The sequence below is a fragment of the Kryptolebias marmoratus genome, linkage group LG17, assembly GCF_001649575.2.
Source record: "Kryptolebias marmoratus isolate JLee-2015 linkage group LG17, ASM164957v2, whole genome shotgun sequence".
Taxonomy (NCBI): Eukaryota; Metazoa; Chordata; class Actinopteri; order Cyprinodontiformes; family Rivulidae; genus Kryptolebias; species Kryptolebias marmoratus.
Window position 1 is genome coordinate 23,396,940 of NC_051446.1, and position 24,637 is coordinate 23,421,576.

General features: G+C 41.8%; 2 protein-coding genes across 3 annotated transcripts in view; one reads left to right on the forward strand and one right to left on the reverse strand.

Annotated features, from left to right (window-relative positions):
• Positions 1 to 2,261, reverse strand: part of mfsd13a (major facilitator superfamily domain containing 13A) — a 10,264-nt gene extending 8,003 nt beyond the window's left edge. Inside the window, exon 1 of the mRNA XM_017434141.3 lies at positions 2,075 to 2,261. The gene's annotated coding sequence lies outside the window, so the exon portion shown is untranslated. The remainder of the gene's footprint in view (positions 1 to 2,074) is intronic.
• A 719-nt stretch (positions 2,262 to 2,980) lies between these two features.
• The window catches only part of sema4gb (sema domain, immunoglobulin domain (Ig), transmembrane domain (TM) and short cytoplasmic domain, (semaphorin) 4Gb), a 35,266-nt gene continuing 13,609 nt past the window's right edge, over positions 2,981 to 24,637 (forward strand). Inside the window, exons 1-6 of one of the 2 annotated variants that reach the window (XM_017439095.3) lie at positions 2,981 to 3,488; positions 9,594 to 9,854; positions 22,928 to 23,076; positions 23,498 to 23,560; positions 23,720 to 23,818; positions 23,908 to 24,001. In XM_017439095.3, the coding sequence (XP_017294584.1) occupies positions 9,719 to 9,854; positions 22,928 to 23,076; positions 23,498 to 23,560; positions 23,720 to 23,818; positions 23,908 to 24,001 (541 nt within the window). In that variant the 5' untranslated portion in view covers positions 2,981 to 3,488; positions 9,594 to 9,718. Of the gene's footprint in view, positions 3,489 to 9,075; positions 9,855 to 22,927; positions 23,077 to 23,497; positions 23,561 to 23,719; positions 23,819 to 23,907; positions 24,002 to 24,637 lie in introns of those variants that run through there. The other variant, XM_037980908.1, reaches the window with a different exon arrangement.

Here is a 24,637-nt window from a genome sequence, read left to right on the forward strand (position 1 = left end):
AAGTAGACCCTGTAAGTACCTGATACGTACCATGTAAGTACCTGATACGTACCATGTAAGTAGACCCTATAAGTACCTGATACGTACCATGTAAGTACCTGATACGTACCATGTAAGTACCTGATACGTATAATGTAAGTACCTGATACGTACCATGTAAGTAGACCCTATAAGTACCTGATACGTATAATGTAAGTACCTGATATGTACCATCTTAGACCCTGTAAGTACCTGATACGTACCATGTAAGTACCTGATACATACCATGTAAGTAGACCCTGTAAGTACCTGATATGTACCATCTTAGACCCTGTAAGTACCTGATACGTACCATGTAAGTACCTGATACGTATCATGTAAGTAGACCCTGTAAGTACCTGATACGTACCATGTAAGTACCTGATACGTACCATGTAAGTAGACCCTATAAGTACCTGATACGTACCATGTAAGTACCTGATACGTACCATGTAAGTACCTGATACGTATAATGTAAGTACCTGATACGTACCATATAAGTACCTGATACGTATAATGTAAGTAGACCCTATAAGTACCTGATACGTACCATGTAAGTAGACCCTATAAGTACCTGATACATACCATATAGGTACCTGATACGTACCATGTAAGTACCTGATACGTACCCTGTAAGTACCTGATACGTACCATATAAGTACCTGATACGTACCATGTAAGTACACCCTGTAAGTACCTGATACGTACCATGTAAGTACCCCCTGTAAGTACCCTGTACGTAGCATGTTAGTACTTGGTGCATGTACATACCAGGCAGGTAATTCCAGCTAAAATCCTCATTACCTGAAACCTTCCTGTCAGGTTTGCAGCAGACCTGAGTGCTGCTTGTGAAGTGAAGGCCGAGTGAACCGTCTTTAAAGTTAAACTGTGAGCCACGGTGTTTTTACCCTCGGATATCTCTCACTTTTATAACCGTCACCATAAAATCTGCCCCACCTCTCTGAGGTAAAAACTAAAGAGAAGTCACACGATTGTGTTTTCAGACAAAGCACCTAGGTGTCGTATTCAACAGGATGTGAGGTGCTGTTCGCTCTAAAAACAGGGGTCCAATCGGAATTTTTAAAACCAAAGAGCAGCTTGAAAGCACTTCCTAATTCCTCTAAAACTGAGGTCTCACTGTTTCCTATCGTGAATGCAAACCCTATCCAGTTTTGTTCATCTGCAGCTTTGTTTCACTTCTTTATTTGGCTGTAACACCAACATGCCTCTCTCTCTCTTCACATTCGACGACAGGCTCAAACCTGCCCAGAACTATAAAAATCCAGTCACGTAATGAGTGGAAAAAAACTTTAAATAGCTCAAAAATTACTGTCTGAAGGCAGCCTGTCAGATCCTGTCAGGAAGCAAAGCTGGAAAAACTGCAAGCTTCACATTTTGATCACAGCAAGATAGCAAAACTAGAGATAGGGGTGTAAAAAAAGAGCTTTTTTTCCTATCAGATCCTAGTTTTGTTGGAATCAAATTGAAACATCTACAGAAGTCTTTCCCACCTGTGTTTGGGAGCAAAAAGATGCACCTGTTGTGTTTGCTTTAAAGGCCTTAAGAGAAAGTGGGAAACGGGATGACTCACAGGCAATCATTGTCTTTTATGGACATTTAATTATGGTAAAACTCGTCTTAAATACGTACAAGTCTGGGGATGATTGAAAAAAGACAAGACAAGCTGTCGCAAAAAAACGCAAACAGGAAACAGGCGTTTTCTGCAGAAACTTTTTGTTGCAGAAGTTTGAAGGCGACTTACTAACATCACTAGCTAATAAGCGTGTCTGTTAACTAAACTTTCTCATTATTTAAATAAAAAATACCTCCCCAAGCGATGTTAAGTTCGTACAGAAGCTAACCGACCGACAGCCGCCCTGTTTGACCATCAATTTGTTGAATTTCCTGCTAAAACGTACCGAGTAGCTCGGTTTAGTAAACGTTAGCATTAGCTAGCTTGTTAACGTTGCCTGGTCGCTAATCGGCGGGGGGGGGGTACTAATTTGCGTGCAACACTAGTGGGGTACCGAAAACGGGGAAGATACGTGTTGCGTACCGACAAAAAGATCCGCTCTCTTCTTCTTCTTTTTTCTTATTTCTTTCTTTTTAGGCGCGGTCCGTCTCGTTCGGGTCCCCGGGCAGCAGCCGACTCTCTCAGCGGCGGACGGACCGCGTCATGACCACACTCCAGCTGGTTTACGGACACCGGTGACGCCTGTAGCGGATCAGAGTGAAGGGGTTTCCCGCAGCGTTCAAGACGAGCCGGCGCGAGCTGCAGCGCCCCCCACCGGCACCAACAGGAACTACACATGTTTACATAATCTCTAAATGATTGTTTATTTTAGGCACTTTAGCACCTGAAACAAAATGCATGGAGCTATTTTTGTCACATTTAATACATACATAGATTAGACACACTGTGCATGTTAAAACCACCCATAATTTCCTTTTTTTGTGTTTATTTTCTTTAACTTAAATTAGCTACTTTTTAAGTCACTACTGAATAAAGCCACTTTAAAAGTTGACAAAAAAAGTCTAAAACGAAAGCTAGCAAGCCTTAAATACTTCTGTGACAGTTTAATTTTATCCATGAGGTATTTTGCTAACAGACAACTTAATTTAAAGTTTTAAATAAAAATTTTGCACAGTGAGTAGCACTTAAAGTATGTGATGTAAATGACCCCCAGCTGCTACCACACCAGGTTTTAGTTCAGTGGCTGTAAAATTCACTGAATTATAGCCATTTCTGTGTTCTCTCAGGCCAGATGGCTGAGGCGGCCATCTTAAATGGGGTTGGCTCCTTAAGTTAAGCAGTCATAAAGGTACATATAATGATTATTTCCTCTAAGTTTAATTAATTTCCATCCAATGGTTCATGAGATATTTTGCTAACAGGCACACGAATGCACACCCTAATGACTGCCATGTGGTGCCAAGCAGAAAATCTAAAAACATATTATATTTTTAATGTTTTCATTTAGTCTCCAGCAGGGGTCAGCAACACATCAGACACCACTCAGATCCTCAGTTAACGTTTTAAACATATATGACTAAAAAGGCATGTTTATCTGTAACTTATAGCCTTTTTTACACATTTCTAGTCAAGCAAAATATATTTTTTAACATCTGTTTTGCCTAAAGCCTCGGTGGGATTCTGTGCCGGGGTTTTAATATTTATTCACAATAATATAGATCAGTCAATAAGCTGCGTAAAGATGCGTCAGAGCAACAAAAAGTGTGTTTATTGGTGGGAATGTAGTGAAATGGTGTGTGTGTGCGTGCATGTGTGTGTGTGTGTGTGTGTGTGTGTGTGTGTGTGTGCGTGCATGTGTGTGTGTGTGTGTGTGTGTGTGTAGGAGCAGTTGGTGACTGCAGCAGCAGCAGCAGCAGCAGCAGAACAGTTCGGGGTTTTGCAGAGCAGAGACGGACGCGTGGGGTTCTGGAGGACAGAAACGAGGACGCAGAGACAGGTGAGCCGGTCCGAACTGCTTCAGAACCGGGTCTTCACGGCTGTTTGCCCCGCACAGAGAGAATCCCTGGACCGAAGGTGACAGGAGAAGGTTTGTGTGCCGGAGCTGCAGCTCAGGTCGGACAGGTGCACCAAGGTGCGCGGATAGATCCACATTTATTCCTGAAAGTTGGAATGATTCTGTTATTTTTATGTCTCCGTGTTCCTGTTGAGTCAAAGAGTGAAGGCGAGCAAACTCATTAACGATTATTCTGCAACTTTAAGGCTTCAGGTGAAGAAACAGCCCAATTTATTCGAGTAATATTCCTGTAAATGTCACTTTAAATAGCATCTTTACTATTTATTGTGCATCTTTTATATGCTATAGGTAACAGCTAAAGCAAATAAATTGTACAGATTGTAAAAAAGGATAAATTTAGTTTATTTATATTTAAATTAGAGCTCATATGCTTGAATAGAAAGTTTAATCTGCCTATATCCTATATAAATGAAATAATGTGCTGCAGTACAATCTGTTTCTTTAAAATAAAGTGTTAAAGAAACAATAATTCTTTTAGATTAAATGTAATTTATAATTCAGTCATCATTGTTGTGAATGCATTCATCAGTAATGTGATAAATGAATAAATGTTTCGATGATTTAGATCAACTAAATACGAATGCAGGTCACCCGCCATCGTTCATACCAGAGATTTAGATCATCCTGAGCTGAGAAATGGCGGCTTTAGCTGATGTTGTTTCGGTCAAACATTAAAAACTAAATTGTGTGTAAAATCTGAGATCTGGGCCCCGGCTGTTTGCCCTCAGAGCAGGTGTTGTGAATGACTCTCAGCTACTAACTCAGCACATTTTAGCTGATTATCTGTAAAACTGATTGAGTTTTAGGCCATTTTTGTGTCTCCAGTCGGCTGTGGCGGCCATCTTTAATGGCCTTGACTCCAATAGTTAATCAGCCTACATTTATTTGAATGTGTGATTTGGTAAAATCCAGAAAAGTGGCACCACAAGAAAGGAGTAATTCATTTATTTATCTGTAAAGACACCCACTGGTTGCCAGGTAAGAAATGGGTCATAAATGATCCGATTACTCTCTGCTCTGATTTGGAGGGTCATTAACCTTTCACGGAAGACAAAAAATAAAAAAGGTAAAGTGGTGAAAGGTCAGAGATTCCCTTTCTTCTCTAAAATGATCTCAGCTGAAGCTCTCAGAGAGCACGGGAGATGATGAGAGCAACAAAAAGTCACATTTTCTGTTCCCCTCGGCTACATTTTATGATTAATCAGCTGAGAGGGAAAACTGAAATGACACAGAGTGAACGCTGATGACTGCCGAAGAAGCTGAAATGTGTCCAGCTTAAAGGAGCAAAACACTAAAAAACAGCAAAAGGTTAGCTGTAGCCAAACGTAGCAAAAGGCTAGTTAAAATTTAAAAGTAGCGACAGGGTAGTTAAAAGCTAAAAGTAGCAAAAGGACAGTTAGCGGTAGCAAAATGCTAGCTAAAATGCTAGCTAAAATGTAGAGGTTGCAAAAATCCAGGTACAAGGTAAAAGTAGCAAAAGGCTAGCTAAAAATAAAAGTAACAGAGAGGCAAGCTGAAAGCTAAAAGTTGGAAAGTTCTATAGCTAAAAACAAAAATTAGCAAAATGCTAGCATGAAGCAAAAAAGCTAAAGGCTAAAAAAGACCAAAGGCTAGCTGGAGGCTAAAAGCAGCAAAAGGCTAACTAAAAGCTAAAACTAGCATAAAAAGACTGAAATAGAGCAAATATACTGATGCAGATATCAAAAATTATGTTTTTAAAGGAACTGAAGATATCTGATTGTATTTCTATGGTGGAAATATTTGTAAATATTTCTTAAAAATATAAAAGTTACAAAAACCAAAACATCAGAGCACCCGTCTCCTGAATGAGCCGAAGGTTTTGACACACGAACAGCTGAAGCAGCGTTCAGTGTTTTTACAGATCAGAATCGGGAAGTTTTTTATCTTAAGTCTTAAAAAAAAGGCTGAAAACAAAGGATTTAAAAATCAGAGCAAACAGCAGAAAGGCTTATTTTAAAAAAGTATATTTAGCTGTTTGAGTCATGTTCCTGTTAGTGAATGTGTTGCATTAGAAACAGTTCTCCATCGGAACAGGCGGATTATTTATATTTATATTTAAATCCACATTACAGTGAAAGTGGCCCACAGCGTGAACCCACTTATTCTTCTATTATTGCTCAGTTAATCACGTTTTGGGGATTTAGCACACAGTAAATGAATAAAAGCACCGCAGTAAACAAAGGTGCATCGATGGGAGTAAATTAAAGCCCAAACGTTTCAGAGTTTCAGACATCACTGACATCAGACGCTGCAGATCAGTGGGAGGGAGTAAACAGGAAGTTAGTTGTCCAGATTGTTCGATTCCTCTTCCCTCCCATCATGCATTGTTCCGAGGCAGATGTGTTTACCTTTCCCCGCCCCTGGCGTCCTGCAACACATCGTTGTCAACGCAGCTCATAATGACACAACATCGGCGTGTTTGTTTGCTGTGCAGCAGATGACAAAACCACCAAAAAAAATGTTTAAAAACGGCTTTCCATCAGCGGGCTGCCCTTCGTGTTTTCAGAGTTCGGTTCTGGAGGTTTCCTCCTCTTCAGTGTCAGAGAGAAGCTGCTCTGTTTTTACATATCAAAGTTTGTTTACAGGTCTCAGGGAGCTTTAATATATTTGTGAAAGTGGTGCCTGACAACTGAATGAAAATGTCACTGTCACCGGATGGATCTGAGGAGCAGAAATGAGAAAAAAAGGGGTAATTTCTCAGACATTTGCATCGTTTCAGTAAGAAGTTTACATCACTAATCATTGGAACCTGATATTATTTTGAAGCTTTTTATAATTTATTCGAACCATCCTTTTTTTTCTGAGGTGGAATGATTTTACAGCATTCAACTTCAAGAACTGGGTGTGGAAGTTTGAATTTATTGCAGATTCAAAAAAGTTAAAAAACAAAAACAACTGGACTTCTATTCTGTAGCTGAAGACGTTTCGCTTCTCATCCGAGGAGCTTTCTCAATTCAGAAATAGAGAGTGTGGAGTTGAGCTTTTAAAGCTGAGATGTGATGTAAGCTGGATAGCTTGCAGATTGTTCTCACTCTCCTAACAATGGCGGCTCGTTAGGATTTGCCATGGCCTGGATGACTGAGAATCTACACCAGCAAATTTATTGCAGAGTTTCTCTAATTTACACCGACTCAAATGCATCCATACACTCCCACTAATATTTGGATTGAAGCGTTTGGCATAATTCTGGTCGGATGTTTGACCTCAAGATGGGTTTTTATAAAGAAAAATACAGACTGATCCTTCTCTGGTCACTATTACTGTTTTGAAAAACTGCTCTGATGTTCCTCAGACATCCTAATTATTCACCAAGAACTTCGATCTCCGAGTCTCTGATCTTCATGGCTCAGCTGCAAAAAGGCAGAGTTTGTAACTCGGTCGCAGTTTCCCCTAAAATGACAGTAAATGACCTTTATTTGTTATTTTTCTGCTTCCCATTTCCACAGCACGCTGAATGTAACATGACACTGAAGCAAAACAACAAAAAACAGAATATAAAAGGTGGAAGTTTGAAATGTTCAGGACCTTGACGGTGAGAGAAACCAGGTTTAGAGAAGTTCTGTAAAGCTTTGTAACAATGGAAGCACTCAGAGAGCTCAAACATTAAAAAAAAAAAAAAATCCAGATCTGTTTATGTGTTAACAGACAGACAAACAACCGAGAACAGAACATCCATGGCGTATTTAAGAAAAAATGGGACTGTATTTGTTAAAAACCTTAAAAAACATCCCCTCACAGAGCTCTTAAAAGCAGTTCAGGTCCAACTTTAACAAAAAAAAAACTGAAATCACTCTAAAAAATATTGTCTTTACTTTGAAATAAAACCTATTTTTGCTGTTTTTCATCCCAATCACACAAACTTTTATCGTGTAGCTAATAGTTTATGTGTAAATAATGTAGTAAATGCTTTTATTCGTGGCGTTTTAAATGTCTTTTCTTTCAAATTTTTTTTAACTCCATGAGCTAAAAATCCTTAAGCGTACGGTGCTTTCTACAAACATATAAAAGGAAGATTAATTCCTGCGAAACGTTTAGAAATCAGCCACTCGTTTTGGAGGAGAAAACTCGTTAAGAGCGGTTCAGAAACTGGAAGAAATAAGAAAGAGGACGTCCTAAAACATTTAGCTGATTTTTAAAATTTTTTTTATTAAAGAGCTCATTTTCTGTCGCTGCTTCCAGGCACCAAATGTTCCCAGAGAAAAATGAAAAGAGAAGACTGCAGAGATATCAGGACAGAAGGTCTGAGAGAGAAGAAGCTCCGAGGCAAACGTTCCAGCACAAATAAATTAGACTTTTAACTTCAATTTAACCAGAAACCTTGAAAAGAAAAGCCCCCAAACGAAGGTTTAGATGCTTTTCTTATCAACATTAGGAGTGCTAATAAATCTGTTGTTTTTACTGAAATACTTATTTGTTCTCGGCTGGAACAAAACCTGAAATCTGTCTCTTTTTTTTCTAGGAGCGTTTTTCAGCTCATCTCACAAGAGCAGCCGAAAGAGCCGAAAGAGTCGGCTCATTTTAGGCGATCTGAGCCGAACGATCCAGAAAAGAGATGTGACTCACGTCAGCTAAAGACAGAGACGAGATGAGGCGACGGGACGGGAGGACAAACGAAGAAAAAAGCTTTGAGAGGACTTTAAATGACTTTAGCTTCTTTAGATTTATTATAGAAGCTAAAACTGAGCTGTTAAAATTAAAAGAAGCAGAATACAAGCTAAAAACGAAACGATGCAGAACGATAGCTAAAAGTAACAAAACGCCAGCTGAAAGTTGCAAAATGGAGCTGTAGCAAAAGGCTAAATGCTAAGAGTAGCAAAATGCTAACCAAAAGCTAAAAGTAGCAAAACATTAGCTGAGAGCTAAGAGTAACAAAATTCTAGCTGAAAGTAGCACAATGCTAACTAAATGCTAAGAGTAGCAAAATGCTAACTAAGAGCTAAGAGTAGCAAAATGCTAACTAAATGCTAAGAGTAGCAAAATGCTAACTAAATGCTAAGAGTAGCAAAATGGTAGCTGAGAGCTAAGAGTAGCAAAAACTAACTCAAAGCTAAAAGGCTAAGTAGAAGCTAAAAGTAGCAAAGAAAAACAAAAACAAAAGTTAAACTGGAGCAGATTAAAAAGAGAACATAAAACAGAACCGTATGTCAGGTCGGGGAGAGGAGAGGCGGCGGGCGATATGCATTCCTTTAACGAATCTCCGGCCTTTAATTCGCCACAGCTCGTATCTTTGGCTCCACTGGATCTCGTGCCTCCCTCATCTGTTAGTTTCAGAGATTAGCGCCGCTGACAGAAAGGTCACCAGCCTCCCTGTGCTTCGCGCCGCGACCGATTAGCTTCGGTGGGCCACCGATCTGGGACCCAGCCGGCGTCGCTCTGCGGCAGAAAAATAAAAATAAAAGGATCCAGGCGGGTCGACCCTTTGATCAGAACCGGAGAGCGAGCAGCCAGGCGGAGATTGTTCCGATGGCACAGGGCCTAATCTCCAGATTATCCATCATGCTGCTCCGCTCCGCACGCAGCTAATTAAAAGATGAAGTTCTGTATTGGGGCGTCACACACCACACAGGCTCATTATCTAAATATCAATTTCTTTTAAATGGTGTTTTGTGTAACGACCTGCTCGGTTAATTGGCTGTAATCAAAGAGCGACGACGCGGAACGGCAAGAAATCTGCAGTTCATGCGTGACTTCTCTTCATTACAGTCTAGTCTTGGTGTTTTTTAATCAGTGGGCACAATTACAGCCTGCATGAAGAAAGATGAGTTATTTTTGATGAATCCATGTCTTTGTAAGATAAGTCTTTATCAGCAAAATAAGAACACTTAAGCACTGCAGAAAGTTACTATCATAGGAAATATTTCCTGCTTCTGCTTTAATTATCTTAGCGAGCACTTTACAGCGTTTTATGCCCAAACTTTAGTTTAGCCTCAATAAAACAACCGATTATGTTTCCTAGATGGTTTGATTTGAGTCGTGCTCATGATTTCTTTATGTTTTCCTTCACAGATTGACTGGAGGGACCATTCTTCTGCTTTTGGGCCCGAAGAGACGCACTTTACAGACACCTATGTGGTTTTCGGATCCTGCAAACTGAGCGCCGTGCCGGACCCAAACGGTCAAACGCGTTAAACATGAGAGGTCGGAGATCCGTTCAGCCCTTCCTGCTGGAGCTGATGCTCCTCAACGGGCTTTCCCAGCTGTGGGCCTTTCCCTTCAGCTCATCCTTGGACCTGGACGTCGTTCCCAGGACCACCGTCTTCTCCAAAGGTAGGAGGGAAACAGGATTCACTGGCTTTACTTTTAAAACCGACGTGTGGGGTTAGCAATGAGCTAAACGGAGCAGAAATGTTCAAATGTTCTTAAAATATTGTAATTACTCCCTTCCCTTATTGGTTTTAATTTATATCGTATTGCAACGTGGTCACGTCATCATAAACCACTAATGTCCCACGTCTGTGTGAACTCTCATAAACATGCAAACTACTGGAGGAGGGAAAGTAACTCGGCTGTATTTATTGAATAAAATGTAAATCCCACGCCTGTTATCACTACATCACACCCTGGAGCTGTGATTCTCTTACTCTCATATATATCAATCATGACAGGCTCTGTAAAAACTAAGGATGGCCGTCTTTCTTTGGTTTTTTTGGTTTTCACTGGTCCACCGGATCAACGCGGAGTGTTTCCACTCTATAATCCTTTCAAAATAAACTACAATGGCAGACGATCTGAGCTGTTTTTGTTGCGTCAGAAAAGCTCCCCCGACTAGAAAAACAGGCTGCTCTGATCTACGTAATTCTTTAACTTTGCTTGTTTTAACTAAACTTTGAATCTTTCAAAATCGCTGCCCATCCCCTGTTCCCACCTCCCTTTGTGGCTCAGAGGTGTCACAGCGGCGGGTTGACTTCAGACAGCTTGACGTGTTTTGTGAAAGTGGCTGATTTTGGCAAACCTGTGACAAATAATGTCACACTCTTTGCTACTTTTCACCAATCAGAACAGAACAAAAAATGAATAAAAGTCCTTGAAAGAGAGCGTTTCAAGAAAAGGGAGGAAATGGCAAAAGTTTTATAATAAAATGTATTACTTTATTTTAGTAGATCGACATTTTAGAGGGTATTTTAAAGGAACCAGGGCTGAGGTTGTACAGTAAATGAGCACTTCCTGTTTCTGGCGACAGCAGGCTGAACAAAAGGAGTGATGGTGGCATTATTTATTATAGGAAGGAGGTCTGAGGGAGAATCCAGAGTGTTACGTGCACAAACCCAGTAAAAACCAAGCTGACTGTCCTTATTTGTTGCTGCCGCTGCCGCTGCTTCATCCATCCCCGTTAAAGAAAGTGGCACAGTTTTTTGAAGCTGGCCCAGAAGACATCTCCTTCCTTCCCGGAGTTATTAATCGCCTCTCTCATGCCCTGTCCTAGATCACACGGCTCAGCAAACACTTCTAATGAAACAATAGACACGAGGCCTCCGTGAAAGACGACCTGAGAGCGCTGGACCTGATTAGTTAGTGCGGAAAATACTGCTGAATGCTAACGTTTTGGGTAAAGAGTGAAGATTTAAACCCGTAATCAGCACCTCCAACACACCCACCCACTAATCTTTCCTCCTACTCCCACCCTGCTCCCCAACACTGCAGGAGCTGCAGGAAGACGGGAGACTGGATTCTCCACCGCTGTTTTTTTTACAGTTTAGTCCAGTGAAGCACTATTAGAGGACAGGTGGAGCAAACAGGGCGGCTCTACTGCTGGTGCAAAGTCACAAATGCTGCTGGGAGTAATTCACTGTGATGTAATATCCTGGAAACAAAAAAAAAAATAAATTCAGAAAACATTTTTTGAAAGGTGCACAAAATTCCAACATCACTTTATAATAAAATGAGCTAAGAAAAAGAAAATGCCTACATTTAGGTATATGAACTGGATATGAGAGTGCCAGTGGCGCATTATGGTCACCAAGGTAACCACACAACTGAGGTCTCTCTCTCCCGAGGCAGACTGAAAAGTAAGCCTCAAACAAGCAGCCGTCGTGTGAAAACTACAACTCGGATTTTACTTTTTCTTGAACCGAGCGCGGCAGAAGACTCTGACGGTCCCACGTGTGAGTTTTTATCTTCCTACAGTGTTTCATGTAGGAAATATGACGAGTTAAAAAGACAAAGCTAAAATATAAATGAAACTGTGGAGGTTTTTGAGAGAAAATGGGGTGAAGGAAAATAAATTAAGCTACGTTTTGATGCACGATTTGTACCAAGAAGAGATCTGGGAGCCAGAAGAGTTTGTTTGCAAAAAAACCCCCCAAAAAACTTAACTGTTGGTTCATGGAAAAATCTAGAAATCATCAAACTTAAACTGCAATTGTGTAAAAACTACTAAAGGTATCAAAATGCCTTTTCAGACTCGTAAAGTCCAACTTTCTGTGACTTTCTGTGACCCATTTAATATGTAAATGATGTTTCAACCGAGCTACAGAGCCTGTGTTGTACGATGAACCTCTACCAAAAGTTGTATTACAATTTTTTTTAAATTGAGCTGCAAGTTTCGGTGAATATTTTGCATGTTTTATATGAAAGTGACAAGATGAGGAACCAAAACATTTGTAACCGAATAATAATAAAGTTGCGTGAATGCTTATACATAATGAGAGACAGAAAGAAACTGATATGAGACTTAAACTGCACATAAGATGGCACAATCTTTATGGCTCTGTTGTGCACAACTGTGCTGCCTGGACAGTCTGTTATTTAATGAATAAATGAAAAAGACACGCTTAATTGACTCCAAAGACTTCATCAGATTAGAGTCTAAGTTTATTTCATTAGGCCGCACTTTGAGTGTTTATTACTGCATTACAGAAGGAGATTAATGTTGTTTGATTCTAAAAGTGTCACCCCCTCAACTACAAGCTTTTGGCAATAAATTTACATATCTTTGTCTCTGCCTCGAATTACAAATCACATTTACTGCGGGCTCTTTTCTTCTCTGCAGCCAAAGCCTGACGAGCAGCTCAGATTTCACGTTTTCCCCTTTAAGAAGTGCGTCCTTGACCCACTTTCTGAGTCATTAGGGGAGTCGTACGACAGTGCACGTGTGTCAGCGTGCATGTCACCACTCGCAGAATCACTGTTTGGGAATGCATTCGGTGAAATCGGCATGCATCTACGGTAGCTGTCACCTGCCTCGGTGGGAAACATGTCAGTAAGAATGATGGGAGAGGTGAGCTTCCTCTGCTATGGGTGATATGTAGGTGTCAGTTTAGATGGGAACCTCTGTGGGAGGACTTTTATTATGTTCCTGAGCTGGGATGAGGGGGCGCTCGTTAATTCGCAGTCTGCTTTTCCGATGGCCAGCACAGGTGGGAGGACAGGAACACGCTGCATCAGTGGAAGCTCTTACATATAGGAGGACATTTATTGTCAAAGCTGCAAAAAGCAATTAAAAAAGACGATTCTAATAAACAATTTTTTTTACGGAAAGCAATATTTGAAGTGCAGGGACGTTAAATTTAAATAAATGTAACTCAAAGATCATCACTCTTCAGTTTCCCTCAGAGGCACAAAAGCTCATTGTGTTGGTTTATGGTCCCGTTTTTTTAAATTGTTTTAGTTCAGTCCTGTCACTCTCAAAAATCCTTTTCCAGAGTTCAATAAGATAAAATAAAAGCAGCCCTGCTACCGTCTCTTCCAGCACCATGATGCAAGGTTTTGGCTTACCTTGAGCAATGTTGGCTTTCGGTTTTTTTCCGATTTATCTCTCAGCAGTTTGCATAAACCAGATAACTCGGGCTACACACCTAATGTGCTCCGTTTAAAACAGACTTGAAGCTACTTATCCCTGACGAGGGACAAAAAGAAACACAGCTGCATCTTATCAGTGCTTATATTAAGTATAATCTCCCCCATTTGATTACGGCAGTATCTCACAGGGCGGCGACGTCTGGGGACTCAGAAATGCAAGAAAAAAAGCTAATTTTGTGTTGCAGTCGCACCGAATTCTGAGTGTTTTTAACCGAGTGACCAGTGAGCTACGCAGCTGTATTTGTGCAGGCAAAGTTTTGAGGCCGTACACATTATGGCCCCCATATTTATGATTTACTGGAGTACATCTTTTTTCCGTCTTAAAGCCAGTGTCTCGCTGGCTTGTGACTGCTGGAGACCTGCTGCTGAGCGGGATTTAAGAGGAAGTCGTGACAAATAGTCGCCATGTTGTATCGGGTGTCTCATTTTAGTTTCCAGAAATTCTGTATCTCTTCAGCTGTATTTTAACTCCTCTAAACACCTACAGCCCCCAACGTCCCGGTCTAAAATCCACACAGATAATAAATAATAATGATTTAAATCCACCTGCCTTCATTTCTAAAGTAAGGTGGGTAAAAAGCGAGACGAGGTGAGCATGATGTGGGCCTAGAATCGAGTTTTGCGAGTCGTACAGAGAAAAAACAGGTCATGGTTTTTGAAATCTGGTCGTGCAGAATGAGGCTGCACAGCTTGGTCGTAAGTACTCATGATTCAGAGAGACTGAAACTGAAGATTTGCCTTTTTGAGTCACCAAACTGTCTCCAACAGTCTTTAGCTGCTCTGTGGAATTCACAGAATCCAAACTGAGAACAGTTCGAGACGCCCGCGACAACTCTGTGACTGTTTTGAGAGACAGTCTGTCACACAAGTGTTCAAAATTCAAGCGACAGGACTGCGAGCCTCTGCAACTCCCCCGAGGACCCCCCTGTGAACATTTCAAGCCACTTCGGAGACTCTTGTGATTGCCGTTCGGCAGCGAGTCTCCAACCTTTTGCTGCTCAGAGAGATTTCATCCGGCGGACAAACTCTGAAGTTTGGATTTCGGCTCAGCTTCTGTATTTGTCTGCGGCCTCTGAGAATAACAAACTCAGCAGATGACGCACCGCTGAACTCGTGTTTTTCACCCCTGCCCCTCTTTTTTTTGTTTTTGCAGGTGATCATTTGTGTAGATTTGCTCACGTAACACAAAGTTGAGTCCACCGACTCTCGGGCTCGTTAAAGAAACGAAGAGACTTACGTAATGCGGACAAAACTTGACGACAAGTGACAGTTCTGACGCTGTCCAAGGAAATCAAATCAGTCTTTCCTTCGAGCATTTGTCCTCAAATCTTTAAGCACGTGTGTTTGCATGTGCGTCACACGCTCAAAGTCCTGCGAGCGGTGAGTCACACAGGAAGTCGCACACTCCAACGACTGTGGCACACACACAATCAAACACACAGTGGATTTACTATCATCCAGGGCCCCACATGGAAGATTACAAATATGTCTGAGCATGAGCTTTCACATTCTGTCTTCACCACCTGTGATGGTTCAGTGTCGATCCGCAGCCACTTCATCCAACACACACACAACACACACTCCTCAGATCTTCTGAGTCAGTGGCAGAAATGTCTTCACTCCTTTCCAGGAGATGATTGAAAGAGGTGCGAAGTCTGTACGTGTGAAGAAAGACCTGGCAGATGTTTCTGTGGGGCAGCTGTTTCGACCTCTTCGCTCCTGCTTCTGAGATTCCCGTTGACACACGCACACGTGCACACGGGTGCGTACAAACATGCACACAAACATACACACAAACGCATGCATACAAGATGACAACAGTAAATAGAAACCAGCCTGGAAGCTACGGGGCATCTGGCACACCTCAGTGCTCTGTTGACTTTCCTCATTGATTTTGCAGCGAAGCACAGAGTGTGTGTGTGTGTGTGTGTGTGTGCACGCGTGCTGTGGATACAAAACATTTGCTTCAGGGAACAGTAGGTCAACATTTCCAAGAGTCTGTTTCTAATTTGATATTCATGCCTATTTTCATGCTGAATAAAAAGAGACAATTTATGATTATCTGTAAAGCTGCACTTGTGATTTGTTCTATAGTAGAAATGCATCAATTTAAAGTTTTATTTGAATGGATAGTGTCTTTGAAAGGGGGCTGCGTGGAGTCCTAATGAGTCATCATAATCTTACCTGCAGCAGGCAGCAGTCAGAGCGATTTCAGTTCGAAGAATCGGGAGAATATCTTCCTGTGAAGTCAAGCTAATGAGCCTTTAAAATGACTTTCATCGCAGCTCAGCTTGTAAATCATTACAGTGTGACCTTTACCTCCACCGGGGAGGGGATGCTTTCAGTATTATCCGTCTGTGCACAAGATTACTCAAAAAGTTATGGACGGATCTTCGTGACATTTTCAGGAAACATCAAACATGACATGGCACATAAAGAACGGGGGGTCAGATTTTGGTGGCGATCCGGTCAAAGGTCGAGGTCACAGATCAACCTGTGGTCTAACTGCACAGCTTGACACCTCACGGGTCAAGGGTGATCACTGTTGATTTAAAGGTTCATGGGGTCAAAGGTCACAGGTAACCTCTTTGTTAAAAACTCCTCTCTGCTCCTACATGTGAGCCTTTAGTTTACGGTTGTGTTTGTTGGTTTGTTTGTCTGATCAGGTAAAAAAAACAAACAGATCTGGATGAAATGTTCAGGAAATGTTGGGGCTGAAACACAAGAAAACAGCAGATTAAATTCTGGTTCTGATCCAGATTATGATCCGGATCGCACTGTTTTTTAAACCTCGGTGGAAGTTTGAGCTCTCGCGTTTTTATAAAGACTGTCTGAGGATCATAAGGACTGTTCATGAGCGGAAACCGCCTCATAACAAAGTGTTTATTGGAGGTAAAGAAGTGAGGACGGGAGGTTGAGTTTCATCTGGGGAGTCCCGTGGTAGACAGACCAGCTTAGGACCTGAGGAGATGAGGAGTGTTGAGATCAGACAGCGTGAACTGGACCTTCGCCTGACGATGAGGGGAATGGACAGTGGTTGTGTCGAGAGCACGAGACAAACTGACCCGGAGGGGGTGAGCCGACTATAAGAAGACTTATCAGGTGATTAGGAGGTGTGCTCGGCGCCCTGGTGACTCACGGTTGTTGGAAAATAGGCCGATTTTCAGTTGGTGTCTCACTAAACTGTCTGTGTTCGTGACCAAGCAACCAGAGAGCTCTGCGTCCACAAACTTTTTGAAAACCGCAGCTGTCCAAACTTTACTCCAGGCCTTTTTACCTTAATTTGTGCCCCACATCGTACCCGCCACGGCTCGCTTTGCACCCACCTCGGCATCTGGTCCCACATTTATTTATCTACTATGGTGCGCTTTTGATATGAAGATAGGCAGATTCGAGCCAACTTTTTAAAAATATTGATTATCAGTTTTTAGACCTGGACGTTAAACCTGTGTAGCTTCTGAGACGAGTTTGAGACATTTTAGAGACTCCCCAGTGAGATACCACCTTTAGCTCGACTGATTTATCATTTTGACTGCAGGTAAGACACTGACTTCTCATGCACTTGGGATTTCTGTGTCTGCAGATCAGAAAATGTTCCTCCCTGGTTTCCTGAGGCATCGCATGATTATTTGTTTTCCTCCAGTTTGAGATGCAGCTCAGATTCAAGTTAAAATAAAACAAGACATAACTCGTCACATCTTCCAGACTGCCTGCTTTCAGAGAACAGCTGTAATTGCGGTGATTTGATTCGACAGCCTTTTCAGATCGAGGCTTAAAAAGAAAATGAGTTTTCTCTTTCGCGCGTCGGAGAAGATCGAGAGGCGTAAAACCGCGCTCCCGATCCGAAGCCAAGGTCGCCGTGCCTGCGCAGCCTCGAGGCCAGGGCCGCTTTGTGTCGGCGCAACCCTTCTCATCAGAGCTGCACTCGTTATTCCAGCCAGTCGGTATTTTTACAAGATTAAACCAAGGCTTTTGCTCGCTCATGGATGACGCACCATCAGAAGGGTCTTTACATTTTCTTGAGTTGCATAAATGTTCTTTGAAACACAAACTCAGACTGAAACATGCAGCGTAAGAACAAGGACACGGGTTTTTATCACCTGTGCTCATGTGTCTGTTACCAAATATCAGCCTAAAGGCAGTGGGGCTTTAATTGTTTATGCATATTTTTATACAAATGCATCCAGTTCTCCTTTTATGAAAGCTAACCCTCAGTTTAGTGTTTTATTTTCTGCACGCTGTGTGGATTCCCTGCTGCGTTCTTCACCACCTCCCACCCTTCAGATGAAGCTCCTCCTGGCGTGTCCTGACCTTTCACTACGGCACGAAGCTCACCGAAATCTGAGAAATTACAGCTGAAACCCAGAGAGTAGTCTCTCTGAGAAGTTGTGGAAGAGTTTTTAAAAAAAATTTGTTTCTTCTTTGGGAGCAGCAGAGGCAAACAGCTGCAGTAAGTTTGGATAGGAATGAGAATTAGTGGCAAGAACAGACGGAGGAATTTGCATTTTCTGCAGAAATTCAGTGAATGCCGAGTGCTGAACGACTGCTGCAGAGGATGGGACTGAACTAGCAAAACCAGAGCTAAAAGCTAAAATGAGCAAAGCTGTAGCTGGCAGCTAAAAACCTAAAATTAGTCAAATTAAACCTAAAGGTAAAATTAGCTAAAAGGTTAGCTAAATGAGAAAATCAGAGGATAAATTAGCAAAACTGTAATTAAAAGTTAAAAACAGTAAAACCTTAGAGAAAACCCTAAAATTAGCAAAATAGTNTAGTCTCTCTGAGAAGTTGTGGAAGAGTTTTTAAAAAAAATTTGTTTCTTCTTTGGGAGCAGCAGAGGCAAACAGCTGCAGTAAGTTTGGATAGGAATGAGAATTAGTGGCAAGAACAGACGGAGGAATTTGCATTTTCTGCAGAAATTCAGTGAATGCCGAGTGCTGAACGACTGCTGCAGAGGATGGGACTGAACTAGCAAAACCAGAGCTAAAAGCTAAAATGAGCAAAGCTGTAGCTGGCAGCTAAAAACCTAAAATTAGTCAAATTAAACCTAAAGGTAAAATTAGCTAAAAGGTTATCTAAATGAGAAAATCAGAGGATAAATTAGCAAAACTGTAATTAAAAGTTAAAAACAGTAAAACCTTAGAGAAAACCCTAAAATTAGCAAAATAGTGGCTGAAGGCTAAAATGAGCAAAACCATAGCTTAAAGCTAAAATTAGTAAAATGATAGCTAAAATCTCAAATTAGTCTCTGAAAGCTAAAATTAGCAAAATTGTAGCTAAAAACATTAAAACCATAGATGAAAGTTAAAAGGAGTAAAACTATAGCTAAAGGCTAAAATTAGCTAAACTGTAGCTTAATGGTAAAACGAGCAAAAATTAAAAGTAAAAGTTAAAATTATCAAAACTGTATCTAAAACCCTAAAATTAGCAAAACAATAGCTGATAGATAAATGTTTCAAAACTGTAGTTAAAAGCTAAAATTAGCAAAACAGTAGCTAAAAGCTAAAAGGAGCATAAAAAGACAAACGGAGCAAGAAGCTGAAGTAGATTTTAGAGAACAATGTTTCTGAAGTAACTGAAGAGATTTTTGTGATCAAAGCTTAAAATTAAAAAAATTATAAAAGTAACAAAAACTTAAAGTTACATTTCAACATTTTCTATATGAGTGGGTAAAAAAAGCACAAAGTTTATGGAAGTTTTTTGTAAAACCTGTGCAGAAGAAACAGGCGAAGAGTAAAGTGAAGCCTGACATTCACCCAGCTTCAGTCTGAATATCTGGACTTCCTGAGAGTCGATGGGAGCCGCCGCCATCGACCGCCATCGACCGCCATCGCTCGGCCCATGTGACGGTCAGACAAGCAGACAGTCATGAGGCCGAGACAACCACTTCCCCGTGACGCTGTGGAAAACCCAGAACCCTTTTCATCACGCTCATCGGGTTTCATCGTGCCAGCTCAAACACGCTCGGAGAATCACCGTCCGGACCCGTTACCGTCACAGCTTTTTAAATTTAAAGTAACAAAGGCTTCGGTTACGCTGCTGGTGAGCCGGAGTGACTCACCGCAGCTGTTTCCTCACTCAAAACTGAACCCGGGACGATGATCTTCACCGGTTTGACTGAATGAACGATGCAGCAACAAGGAAACGCTGTCAACCTGTAGGTGGAAACTGTTTAAAAAAGAGAAATAAACAAACACTTCTGAGTTGACTTCATGAACAAAAGCGAACTGAAGCAAAACTAAAACCGCAGATTCTGACAGGAGTAATAATCGCCTGACATTTTTAAATGCCAGTCACTCCAGAGGCTCAGCTTTAATTTTGGCTTGCCAAAGGCAGACCCAGCATGCCTCTGATGGAGCTGGATAAAACCTAAAAGCAATAAAAAAAAGAGAAAAGGTAAAAAACTATATTTTCCTCAGACCTCTGTGCATTATGATGATCCGGCAACAGCAACCTGACACACAGAGTCCACCTTTATGTCTGTTTCCAGAGAAAAGTTTTATGTTGGGCTCTCCCTGAGAGCTTCTGTGGCATCATTTATGTATTTATCTAGAAGACAAAAGTATAAACAGGACAGTAACACTTCATTTATTAAAACAAATGTCGGTGCAAATCATAGTTAAAAGAATGTAGTTAGTTTTGATATGAAAAAACAGCTGATTGCTCACCTGTTTCCTGCTAGTTTAATATTTCACCCGTTTTCAGTTACATTTTACTGCATCTTCATTCATTATAAACATAAACTCTGTTGTTTCATGACCAGAGAATTAGTTTCACATCGTCTTCAGTAACGAGGGCGTTGCTTCGATCTGTCGCGGTGAAGAGAGAGTCGAGTCGAAAGGCAAAACTCTGGATTTTACTGGTCAGTCTACGTCCCAGCCCTCACCTGTGAGGTTTGGATCAAGAACGAGATCCTGGATCCAAGCGGCTGAAATGAGCTTCCTTCGTCGGTCGGCCGGGCTCAGCCTTAGAGTAGAGCCGCTGCTCCTCCTCATCGAAAGAAGTCAGCTGAGGTGGTTCATCTGATCAGGACGCCTCCCTTTGGTGGTTTTTCGGGCACGTCCCACTGGGAAGAGACCTCAGGGCAGACCCAGAACTCTCTGCAGGGAATATCTGGTCTGGGAACGCCTCGGGATCCTCCAGAAGGATCTGGAGAGAGTCGTTGAGGAAAGGGAGGTCCGGGTTTCCCTCCTGAACCTGCTGCCCCCGCGACCCGACCACGGATTAGCGGTGGAAGATGGATGGATGAATCTTTGCGCTGCATTAGCTTGTGTTGTTTTGCTTTTTCGCTCCTTTTTCACCCGGCCTGAATGTGGCACTGAATCACGACCGAGCTTGACCTAATTCAGCTGTTTGAAACGGTTGGAGTTCAACACTTCAGCTCGAACGTTTCTGCAGCAGTTTGCCCAGCGATCCTCTGGTACCGGACTCCGCCCGCTCCGTCAGAACCACAGTGAAAAGTGGAGCGGACTAACAGTGACAGGAACGCCGGCCCTCACACCACAGCGAGTCAAACGGCTTGTAAAGATTGCCCTATTCCTTGGAGGTTGGGCGCGTCACCATCAGAAAGAGAAGAAGAAGAGGCGGAGAAGATGTGCCTGGATTCTGCAGGCTTGTTTTCCTGCTGATACCTTCACCTCTGTTGTTCTCTGATTGCACGCAGACTCTTGCTCCTCTGAACGCCTTGTTCAGTTAGTCAGACACTAATCGCTAACTCCGCGCTCGAATCAAAGCTCTGTAAACCCGTTTCTGCACGGAGGGAGATCTTCTGTACCCAGAGGAAAGAAAACAACAACAAAAAAAAAACAATGTCCTCCTTTTCTCCGTCTCTCAGCAGCAGAGCAGAACTGCCCCCATTTTTGGAGGTGCTGCAGTACATTTGGGGTGCGTTCGGATGTTTAGTTTTGTGCACCGAGCCAATTATTTTCCAATGGTTGAATGATCTGTTTGTCTGGAAAAGCATCCAGCACTTTAGCTCATTTTAAAGACATACTCTCTGTGCTGTACCCCTTATTTGTCCTACTTACTATATGAAGCTCCTTCACACATATCCACAGGCTCTGCAGGCATGATGCTTTGGCAGCACTGCTGATTTGATTTGGCAGTATTAGGGCACGATTCCTGCTGAATGCCCTAAAATTTAGCTTTCCGTGCGCCCCCCCATCCCCGAACTGAGTCTCTTCTCTGAGTAATCACTACGGCGGCCACCACTCCACGGCTGCCAGCTCCCAGATCTGTCGTTGACGAGTCACAGCATGTTCATTTAGGGTGAGGAGACACCAGGAAGTTTCCATTTACTGTGACGTTTAGTAAGAAGGGACAAAAGAGAAACGGGCTGATAAATAAATGCATAATAAAGAAAAAGGCGTAGACTGAGATCATCTTATTTTGAGAGGCGTCAGAGCTGAAACTGTTTTGGTCCAACCTTGAAAATAAAATAACGTTTTGTGCGTGATATGACGGTTTGTTACCCTCAGAGTATGTGTTGTGAATGACTCTCAGCTACTACCACGCCAAATTTGAGCTCAATATCTGTAAAACTGACTGAGTTATAACCATTTCTGTGTGTGTTAGGGCTGAATAGCTGATCTTGAATCGATCTGACTTCAAAAGGAAATCAGCTGTAGATAAACAGCCAATAATTAACATTTCACCTTTTGGCAAGAACTAATAAATATTTATACTACTATAAAGGTTTACCCAATATGAATTCATATTTTAATTTGTTATTGTATTTATATATGCAGTTGATTAATTATATTAGCTTTTTAAAGTTGTAATTAATGATCGATCATATGTTAGCAGAATTATCATTTAGTTATTTTTTATTTTGTATTATTTAATGGAGTCATTTCCAGTCCTGATCAATAAATCACTCGTGAAAATAATCCTTTTATGGTCAATTTGTTGTTTATGGGACACTTCAGCCCTCTATATACAGGCGTCTACGAAGCTAAAACTTACTTAAATTCGTTAAAAAAAAAAGATGCTTTAGTAAAATCCTGAACGAAAATCTCTGACGTTAAAGATGAAGGTTCTAACCTGTGGTGGACAAAATGTACTCAAGTTAAAGTACTGAAGTGCTCACTTTTGAAAATACTTAAGAATTCAAAAGTACAAATTAAATGTTCTAATATCAGTAATTTTGCAGAAGCTTGTAACTTTCAGAAACCACCTGATGTATCGATGCGTAGAAACACTCTGCTGCAACTTCTACACCACCTGGAAAGAACTTCAGCAGAAATATGCAACAAAAAATAAGGATTTTATTATCTAAAAACACCAAACCAGAGAGTCTTGGTTCTCCTCACACTTTCACTGTGGAGCCGAGGTTTAAGGTTGAATCTATTACCACAAAGTAACGAGCAGCTTCCTGGAAATGTAGTGGAGTGAAAGGCATAAGTCCCCCCCCCCAAAAAAAACTACTCAAGTAAAGTAAAGATTCTCAAAAAATGTACGTAAGTACAGTAATCAGGTAAATGTACTCTGTTACTGTCCACCACTGGCTCTAACCTGAACGGATAACCCGGTCCGTGTGTCTGCAGGTCTGCTGGGCAGCTGCCGTTTCTCCGGCTCCTCTCAGAACTACAGCACCCTGCTGCTGGAGGAGGAGGCCGGCCTGCTGTATGTGGGGGGCCGAGGGGCTTTGTACGCTCTCAACACCTCCAACATCTCCTCGTCCGCAAACCTCTCGGTGAGTGACCTCGCACCGCGCCTCCGGCCTCGGATGCTTCCCGCTGCTGGGCCCGAAGCAGCAAATCCAATTTCATACGTTCTGAGAGGAGGATTGAAGGAGAACAAACTAATAATAGCCCCTAAGCGGACTGAGTAAATCCCATTGTGTTCCCCTGTTTTTTATAGATATTGGCTTAAATGCACCAGGCGTTTATTCAAAGGGTTACTGAAGACAGACAGAATCTATTGATGCAGCCAGAAAATTAAGTGTGCTGTCCTTCTGTTCTCTCTTCCTGTTTATTCACACGTTTGTTTTCTGTTATTTATCTCTCCACCTGTCCTGTTTATCTGTACAGCCTATTAATCAATCCCCCCCCCCCTCCCCTTTTTTTATTTATTGAACTGACTGAGTCATTCTTATTACACCCCATTGTTTCCAGATTGATTGGAATGCCTCCCCCGAACAGAAGAAGCAGTGTCTAAACAAAGGCAGGGACAATCAGGTACAAGCCTGCAACCTTATTCACACTTTTTATGATTTCTATCTTTAGAAAAGTCTATTTATCCGATTATTCTGAAAGAGACACCAAACAGAGGGGAATCATTTCATTTGCCTTGTAGATTTGTTTCTTTGCCTTACCGTTCTCCTCTGTTCCCCGCAGACGGAGTGCTACAACCACGTCCGCTTTCTGCAGCGCTACAACGAGACTCACCTGTACGCCTGTGGAACGAACGCCTTCCGCCCGCTCTGCGCTTACATAGTAAGAGCTCCTGGTGGTCCGACGGCGGTGAAGCTGCGAGCTGAGCTGAAATGAAAAGAATAAAGTGTTTTTGTTTCGTCTCTTCCAAGGACGCAGAGAAGTTCAGCTTCTCCTCTGGCTTTGAGGAGGGCAGAGACAGGTGTCCATATGACCCAGCGAAGGGCTACACCGGTCTCCTCATCGGTACGCCTCTGTAATTTCCATTTAATCTTGCGCTGCATTAAAAGTGATTAAGAGTAAAGCAAAGACAAAGTGCTAGCAGCAATTTAAGGTTGCAGCTAGGCACAGCAGGGCTTTGAATGTGGTGAAGTTATGAGTATCTTACCTGTTATAGATGGCTCCTTCAGCTGCCTTAAAGGACTGATGAATGGCTAGACATGATCAAAGTGGGTTGCTGCTGTCTTAAAACGACTCCAATCCCCAAAGTTTTATAGTTGTTCATTCAAAAGCTGTCATTTAAATCTTTATACCACCACCAGTTTGGCTAGTATAAGAAAATTCCTGCAGGAAGTGTCCCTGGGCTGCACTGGTAGCTAGCTGCTGCTATATGAGCTTGCAGATTTTCATTTTTCATATAAATAACAATGCGATGTGAAAGGTTTATCAAGCAGCGTGCGCTTGAACTGCTATGTTGTTGTTGTTTTTTTACGAGGTTTGTTAAGTAGGCAGCAATTGGTCTTGACCCCGTTCGAACTTAGCTCATCAGTCCTGTCAGGCTTAAACCATTCAAAGAGCTACCTAAAACAGGTAAGATATTAACTTTATAACCTTTCTACAGAACCACATTTCATACTGTCCAAACCACTCAAACAGAAAAAC